Raw genomic sequence first — 20,724 nt, forward strand, 5'->3', positions numbered from 1 at the left:
TCCCTGGCCTTCCATCACAACAACCCTTTGAGGTAGATTAGAGGCAAGGGACTGGCCCATTGCCACCCAATGAGCCTCATGGCAAAACCAGCGAGTCAGAATCTAGCCCTATAATGGGTGGTGATAAGCCCGTCCCTTAACTTCTTTATTCTTAAAACCAAGAGAAGTTTTTTAAAAAGGCATCCTGACTCCAGCCACCTTTGCTGGAGTGTAAGGGCGCCACCTGCAGGCGCATTATATGCTTGCTCCCCAACCTATTGCAATTCTAGGGCCCAAGAGAGCAGCAGTGGTCTAAAAGCACTCATCTTGTAAAAAAAGTAGGCTGTGGAATCTGTTTTGAAGACGAATGGTCTTGTTCATAAAACAAACAGGTGGTTCTATTCTTGCTCAGTTCCACTTCCGGTTGGAGGCTGCACTCACAATTAAATGCTTCCTTATTTAAAAAAAAAACCTTTGGAGCAGAATATTCTACATGTCCAGGGACCTTGTGTGTATAGCCTGAGGTTAGGGTTATAGGGAGAAAAACCTATAAGGACTGCAGCTGCAGGCCATAAAAGGGACCCAAGTTTGGGAATATTTTAATGAAGCTCCTCTACCTATGGGCGAGGCAGGCACTACTCTAAAAACGAAACCAAATATTAAGGTTATACCAGTAAGAACAGTGGTGGGATCCAAAAATTTTAATAACAGGTTCCCATGGTGGTGGGATTCAAGCTGTGGCATAGCGCCAATGGGGCTGGGCATGATGGGGGCATGGTCGGGCATTCTGGGGGCGGGGCATTCCTGGGATTGGGGCCTTTGTAGCAAGGGCGCAGACCACTGCGCCCGGTCCTTGCAGGCGAGGAAGCGAGATGCACGCGCGCCCAGGCTGCCACGCCGCCCGGTGCACCTCCTGCTAGACACTTCCAAGTTCTGCAGCGCTACCTGCTGAGAGGGTAACTAAGGGGCAAAAAAAAATCACGCATTGGCAAAAAATCACTCAATTGGTAACCCCCCTCTCGTACTTCACACACACACATGAATTAGGGCAACCTACTCTCGGGAACCTGTGAGAACCTGCTGGGTCCCACCTCTGAGCAAGAATGAGTCTTTGTGTAGAAAACCGTGACTTAAATCAAGTCTTGCTAACCAGCTATTTAAATTGTGATTTAAATCAAATGCACTCTGCCCCCTGCTTTATTGAAAAGGGCAGCTAGAAGGCAAGAATGTGAGAAGTGGGCAAAGGAAAGAAGGATTGATGCCAAGGGTTGGCGGGACCATAGGGAGGGCTGGTCTGCGATCCACTTTCACAGGCTTTATGCCCCACTGTACATTCCTGCCCACAGGTTGGGGAACGTTGGGTTAGCTGAAAAACAAACATTCCAGTTTCTTTCCTCGTCAGTACTTTACAGTCTCCTAGCTTGCCTCCCGTCAAGGTGAAGCCACCTTGTAGACTTTCATCAGATTAAAAAAAATGAAATGAAGAGACAGAACAAGAAAGCAATCTGGAGTATTCAAGAAAAAAATTTATTTTACACACTGGCTTGTATTGCTCGTATCCCCAGCCCACCCCCGTCATAGTGCAAAAATTCAGAAACAAGATTGAAATGCACATAAATAAATCTGAGACACATTACAAATAAATTAAAGAAGGCTGTTCCGACAGGGGGTAAGCGGACTGGGGTTTGCACCACGGCGAAGCCAGAGCTTGTATTTCCTGTAGTACGTGAAAGAGAAAGGGGGAGAAAGAGAAAGAGAATCTGGATCACCGATTCCTCCTCTTCCATCTTTGCTACAGTCTTTGGACAAATACATGCTCAGCTCTGGTTAAAGAAATATTCCCAAAGGCAGCAAGCCTGTGCTAGACAGTAACAGATTCCAGATGAAAAGCACTTCAAAGTCATGTTTAAGATTAGACACTGGAGCTAGCGTGGCTTGAATTAAGAAAAGGCAAAAGAAAAGAATGCACAGACACGGAGAGACCACGGATGGCTTTTTTTCTTTCTGGCTGGCAATAACAGTACATTTTACCCCAGTTCATCCTCCTCCAGGTCATCGATCTCGGTTATCTTCATTTCCTTCCACTGCTTCCGGGGTCAGTCAGTGCCCGCTTCAAAATGTTTGGGGCTGCTGTTAAAACCCATGACAAGAAGATGGGTCTCAGCCCTCCCACAACCATAGGAACCAAAGCATCCTTTCTGCTTTCAACATAACATGGCACGTTAATAGGATGGCTTGGGGATTGATTCCTCCATTATTAGTATTATTGGCAAAATGGATAACTCCTCGACTGGAAGCTGCCTGCTGGAATCACCAGCAATTTCTTTCGCTATGGGACATCACAGGTGCACAAAGGATAATTGGAAATAAGCAGTCAACAAGAAGGGGGAAAAATTCCAGATGGGCTGTGATCATGTGGTTTTACCTATCCTGTAACCACAAATGACAAAAAGCAACTGAAGGCACTGATTGAAAAATCAACTCCATACGTCTAACAGGGGCCTGCAACCTGCGGCTCTCCAGATGTTCATGGACTGCAATCCCATCAGCCCCTGCCAGCATGGCCAATTCCCATGGGAATTGTAGTCCATGAACATCTGGAGAGCCGCAGGTTGCAGACCCCTGGTATTGTGGCAGACAAAAGTGGCAAAGCTTGCCAGCGGCGGGGTTCTTCTTTCAAGCGCTCCCGCTGATAAAAAGTACCTGATGCGCACTCTTCTCCCAAACTCTGTACCTCGTTCATCTACCAATGGGTTAGGAGCATTTAATGACAGCTACATACATCAAAGAAGGGGTTTTTTTTTTAAAGGCTCAATAGAAATGGACTAATTTTGAAAACCATTTGAGGTGCAACGAAGCAGTGCCTGAAATCAACACAGCTCCAAGCAAGTTCCGTGCCTGGATGGAAAAAGAGTTGCCCAGGTTTTGTCATCTGCATAGTCTTTCCTGCCATCATTATCACCCAGGCTAAGGAAGCCTCCATTCTGGCCAGGACCACCACCCCCCGCCCCTGGCTTGCTGTCCTGCACAGGAAACCAGCAGTCTATGAAATTTTGAACCCATCTCAAGTAGCTGAAGATAAACCTGACAGCTTAACTAGGAGTGACATCCTTGATGTAAACACTCGTCATGCAAAACAAAACAAAAAACAAACCCTGGCTGATCATATACAAACTAGGGGATGTTTGGGGTGTTTTGTTTTTTTTTGCAAAGAGAAGCCTGTTATTGCCACAAGTGGAACTGAATTGATGGGGGGGGGGGGGAGAGATGAATGGGGAGAAAGACTTCAAAGAGCAGATCAGAGAACTGGATAAAGAGTCCAAAGAATAGCATCCAAGGCTACTTGAGGTACAAGAGCTTGATCCATCGCAGTGGATGTGGCTGAACTTAAGATGGCTTGTCTTGAAGGCCCAACCCGACCCCCGTCCCAAAGCTGCTTGACGGTACATAAGTTGCATACTGTGCGTAATGTAGTGAAACAATGTCTTTAAGGAGCCCCGTTCTTCCCCTCTTGAGAGAGGTTTTTCATGGCGCAGGTGGGTCTTGGGCAATGGAGCGGCTGGGTTCACAGTACAAACTCAACTGTGTATCGTTCGTTATGTTCAAGTGGTGCATCAACATGAGGGACCTTGGCCCAATATCAGACCGTCCCTTCAGTGCAGGTTCTTCTGAAATGCATATGACATTTTCACACGCGCTCTCTCTCTCTCTCTCTCCCATACACACACACACACGCATGCTTCTCCAAAGAAAATCCTTCCAAGTCAATTATACCAGTGATGGTCCTCCTATGAAAATACAACCAAAGTGAAATTAGTTATGCAGAAAACAGGGCGGTTCTCTTGAAATGAGCAGGAACAGAATGCCACTTTGAAAGGAAAATGGCTCAAGAGGGTTAACTACACAACCCTCGTTCGTTTCAGAGGGAATGCTAGATTTCTGTGCAACCCCCATTCATTTCAATGGTGCTTTTGTCCAAGATTCCCTTTTTTTCATGTGGATTGAATTAGCTGGCAAAAATATGTATACACGGTTTGGAAAGTGCTTCGTTCGCCTTTTTCTCTCTTTCCACAAACCTCATTCTTAAATAGAAGAAAGGGGGAGTGTGAAGAGCAGGACCTGGGAATACAGATTTGTCTGAAACTCCAACAAAAATAAATAAAAGGTTTGTAAAGAATTATAAACTGCCTGCAGGAACAAAAAGGGTAAAGAGGAACTAACAGCAAATGGGCAATCTTTCTCAGTTCTGCTCCACTTGGTTAAGTATCTACGATCCTTGAAGGAGGAACTTGGAGCCGTCTTGGAAGAAACAGCCATCAAAAGCATAGACTGGTTTCTTTCCAAAGAGAAAAACAAAAACAAAAGTGAAATAAAGGAGCCAGAACACTGGCAGACGCCCCCAAAACCATGCCCCCAAAGAGGGCTGAGGAGTGTCAGAACAGGTGGCACGCAAACCAGGTTGAGAGGATGAGGGACCACGGAGAACGTGAGAGGTCTTGCAAAGTTATCATTCTGTCCCTCCAGCCCTGTTTGTTTTGTTTTAAGGCATCCCTTTCGATAGACACCAGCAAGAGAGGCATTGCCTCCGTAGTCTTTTAACAGTGAGCTATAGGCTTAGTAAGAAGTTTTGGCTAATTGTGTGACATTCGCAGCTTACATTCAGCTGTTGATAGAGCCTGCACAAAATCTCTCTCCTGGGTTTGTTTCCTTCCTGCATCTTTGTGTTGTTGTTTTTTTAAAAAGCTCCACTGCGTGAGGTGGAATCAGAGGTCATATCCAATTGTGGAAACAGGAGATCATAACTGAGACTGGCCTGAGATACCAGATAAAAATTAAGTCGAGCTATGATGGAGTAGATGGAGAAAGCCAGGCAGCCGCGGTCTTCGTTTGCTGAAAGGGCTCTCGTTTTAAGGAAGTGCAGCCCAAATCCCTTCATGGAGCTGAATCACAACAGCCAGAAACCAACCTCCTTTCAGGACTTAGGACTAGAAAGATCTTGAGCGTGGCACCGAAGCCCTCCATCCCTTCCTTCACAGGGAGTGGCTGCCACAGGGGTCAGGCCAAGCCGGCTTTGCGCTCCGACAGATGCTGCAGTCCCCTCGTGGTGAGGCGTGACCGGACTCTTTGTCAAAGACTCGTCGAGGACACCGACAGGGTGGGCGAAGAAGGAGGTGGGAAGTTGAGAAGCTCCAGCACGGCTACCCCCACACTGCTCCGCCGGGTGAACATACACGACGCTGCCACCCACTTGTTGGTGCGCGGGTTGTATTTCTCGATGGAGTTGAGGCTGGAGCTGCCGTCGTTGCCGCCTACTGCATACAGCCACCCGTCCATAGCCACCAAGTCGTGGGTGCTCCTGAGAAGATGGACACAATAAGGCATATTACCATCAAAGCAAGACGCTGGGAAATCAAGGGAGACAACAAATATATTGTCCTCTCGCCTTCAGGACTGTCGACTCTTTTTCAAAAACTTGGGTGACTGTAGCTCAGTGGGAGAGTCACATGCTTTGTGGGCACAGGGGATGGAATACACTGGAATTTTACTGACAGCTGGAGTAGACCAAACTCATGGGAACCGCAGGTGATTCTGTGATTTTGAGGAACAGAAGTGGGTTCCACACGCAAAATTTTTGCTCTCTACTTTTATAATTCCATCTTTGTTTATATTTCTGTTATCCTCCTAGGGAGGAGTCTGGCCGTTCCCTCTTTTTGGGGAGGTCTTAATGAACTGGGTTATGGGGCGCCTGTTACTATTGTTATTATTGTTTGACCGCTGTTTTAACTGAATTTTAAGGGATTTTAGGAAATGTGGTCACTAGCGTGATCCTTGTTATATTTGTATATTTGTTGACACTGTTGTGCACCGCCCAGAGCCCCTTGGGGATGGGGCGGTCTATAAATTTAAATAATAATAAATAAATAAATAAAATGGTTCCCAGGGCGGCTGGGGCCAACTACAAAATCTTGTCAGGCTGCATCCTTTTATGGTAAAGGCGGCTGTTTCTAAGTAGGTGCTGCCTACCGATACAGAATTGATGGCTCTCAGGCTCTGCTGAAGTACCTTCCTCCCCCACTGAGGTGGGGGAAAACCTGGACTGGTTATCTGCTTTGGCAAAGAAGCATAAGAACATAAGAACTAGCCTGCTGGATCAGACCAGAGTCCATCTAGTCCAGCACTCTGTCATTCGCAGTGGCCCACCAGGTGCCTTTGGAAGCTCACATGCAGGATGTGAAAGCAATGGCCTTCTGCTGCTGCTGCTCCCGAGCACCTGGTCTGCTAAGGCATCTGCAATCTCAGATCAAGGAGGATCAAGATTGGTAGCCATAGATCGACTTCTCCTCCATAAATCTGTCCAAGCCCTTTTTAAAGCTATCCAGGTTAGTGGCCATCACCACCTCCTGCGGCAGCATCTTCCAGATACCAATCATGCACTGCATGAAGAAATGTTTCCTTTTATTAGTCCTAACCCCCCCAACCCCTCCCCAGCATTTTCAATGAATGCCCCTAGTTCTAGCAAATGCTTGTTAGGAAATGTACAGGAGAGAAAAATGGGGTGTAAAAACCAACTCTCTTTCTGCTACTTCCTGTTCCTGGTCTAACAGACCATAATAATTACAGTCAAGGCAAGATCCTTCGCCTCATATCTGAGTGACTAGTGAGGATGAAGGCTTTTGCCTTTCTCTTGTAGTATGAAGCTTGGCTGAAATTAATTGCTCTGCAGACATCTTCTTGTAAACGAGATTTACTTTTGTTTTGTCTTGCTGAGAACCTATAGAAACTTTGGTGAGAGTGTGGTCAGGCTGTTAGACAAGCATACGCCCAACTCCCTTTTGAGACAACTTTCTGCTTTCCTACCTTCGGATGTTCATAGATGCCACGCTTTCCCACGTGTTGGTTTTAGGATTGTAGCGCTCCACCGAGTTAAGGCAGCTGGTCCCGTCGTTGCCACCCGCCACGTACAACATCCCTTCCAACACAGCCACGCCGGCACTGCTGCGACGACTCAGCATGTTAGCTATCGGAGTCCACGTGTTTATCTAGTGGAAGGCATTAGTGAAAGAAGGGGTGAGCAGAGGACTTGAGACAAAGGACAAAGGAATGGTTTCTTCATCACCATCCTCTTTCTAGCCCATATAGGGTCAAATCAGATGTCACTCTGAATCAATTTTTTTTAACAGTCAAGCAGCAGCCAGGTGATGGCAACCCCATGGGGTATTCAAGACAGGAGATGATCAGAGGTGCTTTGCCATCGTCCTGCCTTTGTGGAGCAACCTTGGACTTCCTGGATGGTCTCCCACCCAAGTACTAACCAGGGTGCTTAGTTTCAGAATCTGATGAGCTCAGGCTAGCCAGGGCTATCTTGGGTAGGGGAACCATCTTTAGTGAAGCTTAACCAAGGTTTGGTGCAACGACTGGAAATGAAAAACCATGGTTTGCACTTAACCAGCAGATGAGAAACAGAAACCGTGGTTTGGTCTGAAGAGGGTTTGCAAATCAGGGCTTGTGCCCCTTTTGTGGCTGGCGGCCATCAGCTCTTGTGTCATTCATCCCCCGCCCCCCACCGCTCAACGTTCCAACTTTTCCCTTCTGTAACTCTCCCTACATGACCTCCAGAGCAGCGATACCTGTAATATAATTTGTCTCTCTCACGGCGCTACCTAACCTGTTCCACGCTTTGCTCTTCAAATTCACATTTACCTGTGGCTCGTACTTCTCCACAGTGGCCAAATGGGACGAGCTATCATAGCCCCCAACAGCATAAAGGTTGCCATCTGTAAAACAAACCCCACAATCCATTAAAAATCACAGAGAAAAACCCTGCCACTCTAAAGACCATCATTTGGTTGCACTCTGCTCAATGAGGAAAGCATTGTGTCCAGCCAATCCCACTTTAGAAGAAGAGTTAGGATTTATCCCTCTCTCTCTCTCCTGTAAGGAGATTCAAAGGGCTAACAAACTCCTTTCCCTTCCTCTCCCCACAACAGACACCTTGTGAGGCAGGTGGGACTGAAGGAGTTCTGAGAGAACTGTGATTAGCCCAAGGACACCCAGCATGAATGTAGGAGCAGGGAAACAAATCTGGTTCACCAGATAAGACTTCGCTGCTCATGTGGAAGAGTGGGGAATCAAACCTGGTTCTCCAGACTGAGGTTTGCGTAAGTTTAACACTTTTTGTTGAAAACCAATTCCCCACACTAGTATACCAGGAAGAAGCACAGGCTTAAATCCTCCCCTGTGCCATCTAATTTTCAAGGCAAAGGGAGAATTTGTTTTACCACAGGAGCCCCCTCCTGTAGTATAAAGTCACGTAGCTCAAGTGCAAACTGGGTACTGCAGTAAGGACAAAGGCTGACATAGGTCGCATTTTGAGGTGTGCAAAAACACAACACCAAAAGCAACAAACAGTCATTGCCGGGCCCCAGTTCTTAGACTGGCCACTATGGGAAGATTATCTCACGGTGCATGGACACAGCGCTGCTTCCTGCTGCTCTGTGGCGGACACCTCTGGCGCGGGGACCCATTAAACATTCATGAGGCAATTTCTGAACCGTTCCACGCCAGACAACAGCCCGACGAGACCACCTGCAGGCTCGCCTCCTGGACCTCAGCTTTATGACGCAGCCGCTCCTCCCTGCTGTCAAGATTAAATTTTTAACAGATGAAGCCCAGGCGGCTCTTGGGCCATCACAGGAGCCCACAGCGCGTGCAGCGTCTTGGCAAAACGTGTGTTGCATTCATGAGTGGCGAGGGAATGACTAAGTAGTCCCGGGGGACTGGGAAGCAGCAGATTGGAGCAGAAGGAACACAGCACACATGCACGCAAAACACCGAAGGAAACAGTTCCACAGAACCATGAAACCAGCCATTCTACAAACATCTCGGGCAGAGCTTTGCTGTTGGCACATGCATCGCAAGTGTGCTAAGGGACTACTGCCTTTGACGGTCTGCTCGTCCACTCTTCAATGACGTGGAAAGCACCAAGCGTGGGCATGGAATTTGCTAATCCAAACGTAAGTTGCATATATTATATGGTTTTATTGCATTAAAACATATCACCTGCCTTGATTGTCAGTGAGAAAGGCCTACTGCAAAGGAAGTAAATAAAGGGGTCCTTACCTAACGTTGCCACCCGCACGTATCTCCTCCTAGTGCTCATAGCAGCGATTGAGGTCCAGGTTCCTGTTAGCGGATCATATCTCTCAGCACTATGGCAGGTTGAGATAGAGAGACAGGCCAATAATTAACAGATACTCATAAGCAGGGAAGAAGAAAAAGAAGAAGAGTTGGATTTATATCCCCTCTTTCTCCTGTGTAAGGAGACTCAAAGGGGATTACAATCTCCTTTCTCTTCCCCTCTTACAACAAACACCCTGCGAGGTGGCTGAGGTTGAGAGAGCTCCGAAGAACTGTGACACGCCCAAGGTCACCCAGCTGGCATGTGTTGGAGTGCACAAGCTAATCTGGTTCCCCAGCTTCACAGCTCAAGTGGCAGAGCGGGGAATCAAACCCAGTTCTCCAGATTAGAGTGCACCTGCTCTTAACCACTACACCACGCTGGCTCTATTGGGACTATTGGTTTAAAAAATGGCACAGAGGTTAAGAGTTCTGAATATGCTAGTTTTTTTAAAAAAAAATCTATCCCACATTTTCAGTTTATTGACTCCCAAAGTGGTTAACAATTAGCAAAAGCCTCCATAAAACACAGTACAAAACAATAAATAAAAAGAAGGCACAGATACAGCAGAAGTGGAATACACCTAATCACAACCAATCCTCTAAAACCCCTGTTTAGGAGTCTGTTAAAATCCAGGAATAGCCAAGTATCAGCTAACAGTGAAAAAGAGAGAAAGAACAAAAGCACAATGAATAAGCCAGCGGTCTATAAAATCACTCTGCGTATGTATGCAAAGTGCTGTTAAGTCAGGGGACTGCCTGTAGGGTTTTCAGAAGTGGTTTCCCATTCCCAGCTTCTGCTTAGCAACTCTGGACTTTCTTGGTGGCCTGCCAGCCATGTAGTAACCAAGCCGGACCCACCTTAACTTCTGTGATCTGATGAGATCAGGCTAGCCTGGGTTATCCAGGTCAATATAAAAGACCAGAACAGAGCACAAAACATAGAACGTCCTGGGTAAAAAAGGAACAATTTTCCTGGTACTTGAAACTCATCAACTTCAGCGCCAGATAAACATTGGCTCAGAGGGCATGTCAGAGCCAAGGAATCACAACTTAGGTAAGGCCCAGTCCCCCTACTGAAGGTGGGGCAGTCTATGGTTAGAGTAACTCACATAGGAGTTGATAGAAGAAGAAGAAGAAGAAGAAGAAGAAGAAGAAGAAGAAGAAGAAGAAGAAGAAGAAGAAGAAGAAGAAGAAGAAGAAGAGGAGGAGGAGGAGGAGTTTGGATTTATATCCCCCCTTTCTCTCCTGCATGAGACTCAAAGGGGCTTACAATCTCCTTGCCCTTCCCCACTCACAACAAACACCCTGTGAGGTAGGTGGGGCTGAGAGAGCTCCGAGAAGCTGTGACTCGCCCAAGGTCAGCCAGCTGGCGTGTGTGGGAGTGCACAGGCTAATCTGAATACCCCAGGTAAGCCTCCACAGCTCAGGCGGCCGAGCTGGGAATCAAACCCGGTTCCTCCAGATTAGATACACGAGCTCTTAACCTCCTACGCCACTGCTGCTCCTTGATAGTTGTCAAGTACTCCGTTCCTAAGCTATATAAGGCTTCAAACTCTGAATATGAATCAGAAACACATCGGCAGCCACAAACGTTCATGAGTTGTGATCCTATGCAGGGGTGGCCAACCTATGGCACCCCAGATGTTCATGGACTACAGTTCCCATCTACAGATAGGAATTTTAGACCATGAACATCTGCAGCGCCATAGGTTGGCCACCTCTGCAGTATAACACTCCTTTTGGAACCATTTGAGAAAACTTTCAAGCCATGAAAAAGATCTTAAAAGGGACACTGGTCCTTATGAAAATGACCACAATGATCTCTCAGTAATCCAAGCTGGTCTAGCTACCACCACAGAGCAGGAGGAACAGGTGGATAAACATATCTCCCCCTACCTGTTGAGACAGGATGCTCCATCATACCCCCCAGCTGCATAGAGCAGCCCGTGTAAGGCTGCCACACCTAGACAGCTCCGCCTGGTTCCCATGGAAACCTCCGTCTGCCAAGAGTTGGTGACGGGATCATACGACTCCACCGTAGCCAAGTCAGAGGTTCCATCATACCTGAAGTGAGAGGTTTTTTTGAAGGTGAACTGGGATTGTGACCAAATTTCATCGACAACACTTGCACACCTGATAAACCGATACTGGGTTTGAGCAGAAGAACGGCCAGGCAGACAAAACGACCCAACAAACACTTGCTACAAAGACGCTTCTGGGAAATCCACAAAGGCAGGAATGAGGGTATCTATCAGGCATGACTGTTGGAAACATCTGGAAGCCAGAAGCAGGATTCCATTCTTGGGAAGGTCTCATAGCTCACTAAGCAGAACATACACTTTCTACCCAAAAGGGTCCTATGCTCAATCATTTGAACAGCTCTCAGGTAGCAAAGCTGAAAAACAGCTTGGTTTGAGAATTTGGAGAATCGTTGCCAACTTATACACTGAACAGCCTATCCTGGTGCTGTTTTCCGGGACATAGTTTTTCGGGTTCTCAGGCAAGAGATCTTTCCTAACCTCTACCAGAGAGCCCTTTTGTTGATACGCCAAGGATTGCACCAGAACTGTGTTGTAAGCAGATGCTACACTTGGAATGGACTCTGTTTGGAGTCCAATCGTATCAACTATGGCAGTGGTGGCGAACCTATGGCACGGGTGCCAGAGGTGGCACTCAGAGCCCTCTCTGTGGGCACGCACAAACAGAGTGCCCCCACCTACACAACTAGGCTGGCCTGGGCTGCTGGGCTCACTTATTAGCATTAAACCTAAGACCTAGTTTTGGGGAAGCAGTGTAGGTAACCCTGTTAAGTGCTGTTAAACCCCACTGATTTTCATGTGAAGAACTAAAGCACTATCCTTTACCTGGGAGGAAGCTCGGTTGCTGGCAATGGGGCTTGCTTCTGAGTAAACCCTCCTAGGGTCGTGATTCACCCATTGGAAGAGTTGCACGGTTGCTTCAAAGCAAAGCCACCAACTACCACCAAGCTTACTCCCGAGTAACACACGCCTCGGAGCCAACTGTTTTTCTAAACTAAAACCTCAGTATTCAGGTTAAATTGCAGTGTTGGCACCTTGTGATAAATAAGTAGGTTTTGGGTTGCAATTTGGGCATTCGGTCTCAAAAAGGTTCGCCGTCACTGAACTATGGGCTTTTCATAACATCCTGCCACCTGAGATCCTTTTTACATGGAGGCACCAGGAATTTAACCTAGACCAGTGGTGGCGAACCTTTGGCACTCCAGATGTTATGGACTACAATTCCCATCAGTCCCTGCCAGCATGCCAGACCTAGACCCTTTCATCTTCAAAGCACAGTCTGAATAGCTACAATTTCTTCCTGATATAAAGCCCCTTTGCGACCTAACGCAGGATTTCTACGGCAGTCTCTCTCCCTCACCTTTACTGCTTCCTTGAAAAACATGCTTTGTAAAAAGATGCCTCTCCTCGGCAGAGAATTCCTCCTTACCCGCCCACGGCATATAGCTTGTTCCCAATGGCAGCAACCCACCCCTGGCCAATGAATTGGACATAGAAGCTACTTCATATGCCAGCCCGGTCTGTCAGATGAGCCGCATGATCACCGTGGATGGCAAAGAGGCTTCCTCCACCTGTCAAAAACACCACGGGGAAATGTGAATATCCAGGTGCCGCCCAACAGGAAGAGGAAAAAAGCTCATTTCCTGTCTCCCCAACGGGATAGTGGGAACCACCCACCACTCTGCTCCCTGTGCTGTTTCACATCAGGGTAACCCTTATATTGAGGGGGCCGCTGTTCTTCCTTTTTGGGGAAGGTTTTAAATGCGGGTTTTTCTGGACGCCTCTTATTTAATTATTTAATTGTATTAACCGCTGTTTATATGAAGTTTTAGTGAGTTTTATTGATTATTAACTGGATGGAGCTATGTTATTTGTTTACTGTGTTTTGTATGATTTGCTCCTTTATTTGATACTGTATGAATTTTATGCTGTACACCGCCCGGAGCCCTTCAGGGATGGGGCGGTATAGAAATAGAAATGAAATCAAAGAAAGAAAGAAAGAAAGAAAGAAAGAAAGAAAGAAAGAAAGAAAGAAAGAAAGAAAGAAAGAAAGAAAGAAAGAAAGAAAGAAAGAAAGAAAGAAAGAAAGAAAGAAAGAAAGAAAGAAAGAAAGAAAGAAAGAAAGAAAGAAGTCATCCAGCCCAGGGGAGAAAGACAAAGTCCGTTGCCTCACATAAAGAAATTCATGTTTGTTTCTGAGATGAAATCAACATGCAAGGACTGAGTCCCCCGTCCCCCCCCTAAAAAGGTACCATGCTAATATTGTCAGGGAAGTTTACATCACATTTAGATGCACTCTTGTCCTATCTACAACACATGAACAAAAATGATTAGACCAGCAGCTACTGGCTCAGAGGGGAGCACCCCCTTACTGTTCAGTGAGAGGCATTGCAAACCAAAAGTCACACCATCTGTTACATCTCCTCCCCACCCAGCTCACCATCCACCCAGCCCTCCCCATGGCTCCTGCCCTCGGCCGTTCCTCCTTACCCACAGCGAAGAGCACAGTGCTGGCCCCCTCACAGCGCCGGGGTCGGGTCCTGCTGTTACTTAGGACCCCTCTCTGCTCTGGCATGAGGTGATACTTGAGGGCCTCGATAAGAAGGTCCTTGCACTCTGAATGGTGCCTCACAAGAAGTTCCGTGTCAACGTTGCTCATCAAGAAGTCACGGCTTAGGAGGGGCAGTCGGACACACTTCATGAGCTGCAAAGGAAGACAATAAAAACAAGAGCCAAATGCAGCTTGCATGTATACAGGTGGGATTCAGAACCGCCTGTCTATAAATCAAAGCAGTGTCTTTTCACTTTTCTTCAAACAATGCAGCAGTGGCATAGGAGGTTAAGAGCTCGTGTATCTAATCTGGAGGAACCGGGTTTGATTCCCAGCTCTGCCGCCCACAGACTGTGGAGAGCTTATCCTGAGGGAATTCCAGATTATACAATGCACTCCCATGCCAGCTGGCTGACCTTGGAGCTAGTCCAAAGCTTCTCGGAGCTCTCTCAGCCCCACCTACCTCACAGGGTGTTTGTTGAGGGGGGAAGGGCAAGGAGATTGTAAGCCCCTTTGAGTCTCCTGCAGGAGAGAAAGGGGGGATATAAATCCAAACTCTTCTCTTCTTCTTAGTACGTGGTGGGTGGCAACGACGGGACCTCCACAGCTCAAGCAGCAGAGCGAGGAATCAAACCCAGTTCTCCAGATTAGAGTGCACCTGCTCTTAACCACTAAACCACGCTGGCTCTCAAGTTGACTGTTGTCTTTAGAAAGGGATCTACTGGCGCTTTCAGTTAAATAAGTTACAATGGGCAGACACAGGGAGAAAAAAAGGGGACGGAACGCTATGCCTAGCTGAACAAAACCAAAACCTGCCCTGGACTATGTATGTACCCTGGGGATATGCTGCCTCCTACTGTCAACATCATGTTTGACCCAGCTCAAGACAGCCCTGTAGACTTCTTCTTCCGAGGGCACATTCAGGCTGTCACTGGAGATGAGGTCCAGCACCTGTGGAGAGGAAAATCCGGGTTAGTTCACGCATCCTAGAAAAAAGAGAAGTGGATCTGAGGAGCATCTACCCAGACATCACCTATCAGTGCTTGTGCACTCTACATTCCATGACACCAGACCTAAAACTGCATTTTTAAACTTAAAATCCCCCCCCCCCCCCAAATACTTGTTTTTCCAACAAGCCTGGACATTTCTGCTCTATACAGGCAAACAGTTTAGGAAAATTAAAAAAACCCACAAAAAACATGAAAGAGAAAGAGAAAGAAAGAGGGAGGAGGAGGGAGGGAGGGAGGGAGGGAGGAGGAGGAGGAGAAAGAGAAGAAAGAGGAGGGAGGAGGAGGAGGGAGGGAGGAGGTTTGGATTTATATCCCTCCCTTTCTCTCCTGCAGAAGCAGAGGGAGACTCAAAGGGAGCTTACAATCTCCCTTGCCCTTCCCCATACAAGCAAACTTACCCTGTGAGGTGGAGTGCTGGGAGGCTGAGAGAGCTCCGAGAAGCTGTGACTAGCCCAAGGGTCACTTTAGCTGGCGTGTGTGTGGGAGTGCACAGGCTAATCTGAATTCCCCAGAGAAGCCTCCACAGCTCAGGCGGCAGAGCTGGGAATCAAACCCGGTTCCTCCAGATTAGATACACGAGCTCTTAACCTCCTACGCCACTGCTGCTCCTTTGCAATGAAAGACTGCAAAGAGGGTTGCGCTGGATACGAGATTCCAAGCCTCAGAGAGAGGAAAAAAGTCTTCTCAACCTCTGTAATGCTGCCACCAGTTATACAAAACAGCTGTCCAGCATAAATCAGATTGCACGCCTGCCTTCTGCAATGGGAGCAGCCCTCCAAGCAAGACAGACCCTGGCACCCAAGACCTTTTGAACTGGATCTTTTCAAGCCCCAGGGGCCTTCTGCCTGCGCAGCAGATACTGTACCATGGAGCCAGGTCCATTCCTTAAACAGTCCTTCTCATATCTCCCCATCAACAGAAGGGCCTGCCATACCTTGTCTAGTCTGGGAGTGCAGCTCAGGCCAAACTGGCATCATGCCACCAGTACAGGCAGAGAAGGGCTCATGGAAACACTGACTGCATTTTAATTAAAAGCTCACTGCGTCGACACCTCATTATATCAGCAAGCCCCCTATCTCCCGGCTGCGCAGCTTTTTCTCTGGGCCCAGAAAGTTAAAAGATCTGGATATCAAACTTCCTTAACCTTACACACACACACACACACACACACACACACACACACACACACACACACACTCACACTCACACACTCACACACTCACACACTCACACACTCACACTCACACTCACACTCACACTCTCTCTCTCTCTCTCTCTCTCCCTCTCCCTCTCCCCCTCCCCCTCTCCCTCTCCCTCTCCCTCCCTCCCCCGGCACACTGAGAATCTCCAACCCTAAAATTCCTTGATCTTGTAAACATGGGTTGTTATTTCAGGCTAACTCTAAAATGGAAACCCGGAGATAACAGCAAATCTTATGACCTTGGTGATAAGATGATGGATGAAATTTGCTTGCAGAGGAGCAGGCAAGGTACCCTTAGAGAAGTTCTATAATTTTTGCACCCCTGAACAACAGCATTAAGTATGGGCAGGTAGGACAGTAACTTTGGCAGACTGATTTGTGACACTAATGGCCCCTGAGCTGTAGTTATGTTAAATCAGACCTTAAAATGACTCGTAGGAAGCTGTGGTGAAGGGTGGGTGTGACTCTACCTGTTTGAGTGGCAGGAGCATGAACTCTTCTGTCTTGGAGACATCCACAAAGTGCTGCAAGACATACTTGTGGGCCGATTTCAACAGATCGCTGCAGGAATGCGTGTCTGCAAAGCCCCGGATGCCCAAGCAGTTTGACGGATCCAGCTGGCTTAGAAGGAACTTGCAGCAGGCATCCCGTACCCCGTTCAGTTGCAGGAGGCTGGCAGCAGGGAGCAGGGTCTAGAAGAGCAGAGAGGGGTGATTTTTATAGCCACGTCGCACAAGCTGGCAACCCTGCACAAGCGTATTGCTACGGGTTCTTGGCAGTGGTGGGATCCAAAAATTTTAGTAACAGGTTCCCATGGTGGTGGGATTCAAACTGTGGCGTAGTGCCAATGGGACTGGGCGGGGCACGACGGGGGCGTGGCCAGGCATGACGGGGGCGTGGCATTCCTGGGTGGGGCTGTGCTTAGGGATGCAGCTGCTGCGCCAGTCCTTGGGCGGGAAACGAATGCACGCAAGCGCAGGGTGCCATGCATGCCGGTGCACCTCCTGCTAGACTGCTTCAAGTTCTGCGCGCTACTGCTGAGAGGAGGGGCGTAACTAAGGCAAAAATCGAGTGGCAAAATCACCAATTAGTAACCCCCTCTCAGCACACACAAATAATTAGTAACCTACTCTCGGGAACCTGTGAGAACCTGCTGGATCCCACCGCTGGTTCTTGGTTATAAGTGAAGTACAGTTAGCAAATGCAAAAAGAGCCTTTTCCACAAGAATAAGCAAATATAGCTTGTTTGCATATTCTTACAGTAGATATGTGAAGGGAAAGGGATGCACCGTTTCCCCAATCTGCAATTGCTGTCCTAGTATTGGCAAACAATATTGGGGGGAAAGATGGGCAGCAAAGGAACATTTATATGCTCGTCTTCCATCCCAAAAATGGACCTCTGGGATGGGTAATGCGCAAAGACATTCAGAGCACAATCCTGCCTTAGAAGCAAGGACACTGGCTAACAAGTAGGCTCTGATTGCGTCGTTACTAGAACCATTTTAATCAACATCATTCAACACCAGTCTTGGTTATACAATATGTTAACTTGAAGCTAGTCCCATGTTTCCAATCAGCCATGGCCTAATAAAGGCACTTTTCTCTCTGAAGATAGTTCATAGCAATTAGTAAGTGAGCAGCTGCTAAAATCTTTAAACTCCCACTAAATGTCATGCCTTTTGAGGATACCACAATCAGACTCGAGGTAAAATTTTGCAGTAATCATCATTGAGTGAGTGGCTGCAGAAGTGAAAAGCTGCTTCAACATACATGGGCTTTCCCCCATCTTTAATCTTGGAAGCTGCCCTGAGACCTCTTTATAGGATGGGGTATAAATCCCAAAAATCAACAAATAAATCTTATTCTTAGCCTTCTTTGATTCATTTTATCCTTATCCTGCAAGGATGGTCTAGCTGAGGTACAGTAACTGCCCAAAGTCCTTCTGTGAACTTCGTAGTTGTGACTCCCCAATGTCATCTAATCGCCATATCATTTTTCTTGCCCTCTCTTTCCCAGAAAGAGGAAGACCTGTTGTTTTGTATTCCCGCTTCATTTTTAAAGTAAATTTTAAAAGTATTTGTGTAATCCTCTCAGACCCTTTGGGCCAGAATGAAATATAAACTGAACAAAGAAATCTGCCGTGCAAGATAAAATAATAGTTTGGATTTATACCCCACTTTCTCTCCTGTAAGGAGACTCAAGGTGATTTACAAACTCCTTTCCCTTCCTCTCCCCACAATAAACATCTGGTGAGGCAGGTGGGGCTGAGAGAGTTCAGAGAGAACTGTGACTAGCCCAAGGTCCCTCAGGAGGAATGTAGGAGTGTGGAAACGCATCTGGTTTACCAGATAAGCCTCTGCCATTAAGATGGAGGAAAGGGGAATCAAAGTTGGTTCTCCAGATTAGAATCCACCTGCTCTTAACCACTACACTACCCTTGCTCTCCGTCAGATGACACAGGCAGCATGTTGTGCCCTTACCTGCACGTTTCCTTCTCCCACCACAATCTCGGCAGTGTAGGCATATTGGACTAACTGCTCCAGTGCCTGCGGGTCGATGTCATGCAGCGTCACGTGGGTCTGCCGGCTTTCACTCATTTCATCTGTGGAGACAATATTGCACGGTGAATTTCCACTAGGTTTGCCTATTGTTTTCATGAGGCTGAGAGCAGTCTTGCACCCCGACCAAAGATCACTGTTCCTTTGTGTCTTGGGGAAGAACTTGCATATCCAATATTCTAGAAAATGCCTCACATGAAAAAGGGCCGTCACTCAGCAGTAGAGCAGCAATTCTTTGTATGCAGAAAGTCCCAGGTATAACCCAGGACCCTGTACAGTTATTGAGTAGGCAGCACTAATTGGGATGGGACAACAGCTTGAAGTTGGATATAATACATTTTCGCACCCTCAGTACTTTTATAAAGGCACCCTATAGTGATTCTGCCAGAAAAAGCGGGAAAAGGTTGTATAGACGAGCACAGAGGCCGGCTCTAGGAATAACCGGCAACTTGAGAGTGTGAGGACAATTGGTCAAAAGGGGCGCTGTGTGGTTTCCGGGCTGTATGGCCGTGTTCTAGCAGCATTCTCTCCTGACGTTTCGCCTGCTTCTGTGGCTGGCATCTTCAGAGGATCTGATGGTAGGAATGGAAAGCAAGTGGAGTATATATACTGTGAGGTCAAAAGGTGAGGCCCTCTGACCTCACAGTATATATACTCCACTTGCTTTCCATTCCTACTATCAGATCCTCTGAAGATGCCAGCCACAGATGCAGGCGAAACGTCAGGAGAGAATGCTGCTAGAACACGGCCACACAGCCCGGAAACCACACAGCACCCCAGTGATTCCAGCCATGAAAGCCTTCGACAATAAATTGGTCAAAAGCCTGATGAATGGCTGGATAAAATATCCAGCGATCAGAGGGCAGAATACCAGTGCCCCGCACAACTCCTTTATCTTCCTCATCGATCTAGAATAAATTCTGCAAAACAGTGAAATAATGTAGAACAAATCCTGCAAAACAAGAGAACTCATACCAGCTAAGTATGCTCAATTTGCATTGTTTTTACACCTCCTGCAAAATTCGGTTCTTGCCAGAGAAGCTGTGGGGAGGGGGGGGGGGGGACACCGACTTGGGTGTGGAGGTTTACTCTGGGTCTTTAGCATGCACAGCTAAACTGGAAAGGAGCCACAGCATTTGCTGGTGGTCCCTGGCCATAAAGATATCCGGTTAGCCACTGCAAGGGCTAGGACCTTTACAGCCTTGGCCCCTACCTGGTGGAACAGGCTCCAAAGGGAGATCAGGGCTTTGCAGGACTTGAACTGTTTCTGCAGGGCCTGTAAAATGGAACTTTTCCACCAGGCTTTTACATCTGGCCAGCCAGGTCTGAATCTAACTGAATTACTTCGCTAGTGGCCTCCCGGGGACATATAAGGGGTTAGGTTGTCGTCATCTTCTGCAACTGTTGTTCTGTTGTTTTATGCTGTTTATGCTTTTATTACTGTTGTGTCTTATATTGTTTATATTATTGTTGCTCGCCGCCCTGAGCCCTGTGGGGAAAGGCGGGCTATAAATCGAAAGATTTTTTTTAAAAATAGAGAAAGATACTTGCTTGTGAACATGGCGTGGAAGTAGGGGCTGCAGGACGCCAGAACCACTTTGTGAGCCTTGATCTCCTTGGTGGCCACGTGCAGCACGATGTCACACAGCAAACCCCGCTGCCGCATGCGGTTCATGCAGACAAACGCATCGTGGTAGTGCCGCTTGGAGTTGTGGGAGATGCTGTGGCCGTCCCGGTTCAGGAGCTGCATACCGCTCTCCATGGCTGCAGGCGGGTCGCTCCTGGCTCTGGGCAGCGCTCGTTCTGCCTCGCTACAGTGCAGGAAGGAGAAAAACACACGCCACAAGTTAAAACCAGTAGCCCGAATAATAAACCGTGGCCTTCGATGTAGGGAACTGCTCAGCACACCCAGGAAAAGGCAAGGGCCCCCCAGTGTTTTTGAACCAATGGGCACTTTTGCAATTGTGACACAGGATGGTGAGGGCATCAACAAAATGGCTGCTGCAGGAGGTGGAACCAGCCACCAAAAGGTCACAGAATGAGGTTATTCACAGCTCTCATAGTGACCCTTCAACAAATAAGGCCGTAATGGCGAACCTCTGGCACTCCAGATGTTATGGACTACAATTCCCATCAGTCCCTGCCAGCATGGCCAATTGGTCATGCTGGTAGGGGCTGATGGGAATTGTAGTCCATAACATCTGGA

General features: G+C 47.5%; 1 protein-coding gene across 1 annotated transcript; it reads right to left on the reverse strand.

Annotated features, from left to right (window-relative positions):
• Nucleotides 1-1,485: 1,485 nt before the first annotated feature.
• On the reverse strand, nucleotides 1,486-20,324 carry KLHL17 (kelch like family member 17). The gene is given in 11 exon segments (XM_048519340.1): nucleotides 1,486-5,335; nucleotides 6,838-7,019; nucleotides 7,681-7,754; nucleotides 9,100-9,188; nucleotides 11,056-11,223; nucleotides 12,628-12,769; nucleotides 13,689-13,902; nucleotides 14,584-14,700; nucleotides 16,431-16,652; nucleotides 18,441-18,562; nucleotides 20,070-20,324. Coding segments are annotated over 11 exon segments (1,770 nt in total). The 5' UTR covers nucleotides 20,281-20,324; the 3' UTR covers nucleotides 1,486-5,106.
• Nucleotides 20,325-20,724: the final 400 nt, after the last annotated feature.

This window comes from Sphaerodactylus townsendi, linkage group LG16, assembly GCF_021028975.2.
Source record: "Sphaerodactylus townsendi isolate TG3544 linkage group LG16, MPM_Stown_v2.3, whole genome shotgun sequence".
NCBI classification, from domain to species: Eukaryota; Metazoa; Chordata; class Lepidosauria; order Squamata; family Sphaerodactylidae; genus Sphaerodactylus; species Sphaerodactylus townsendi.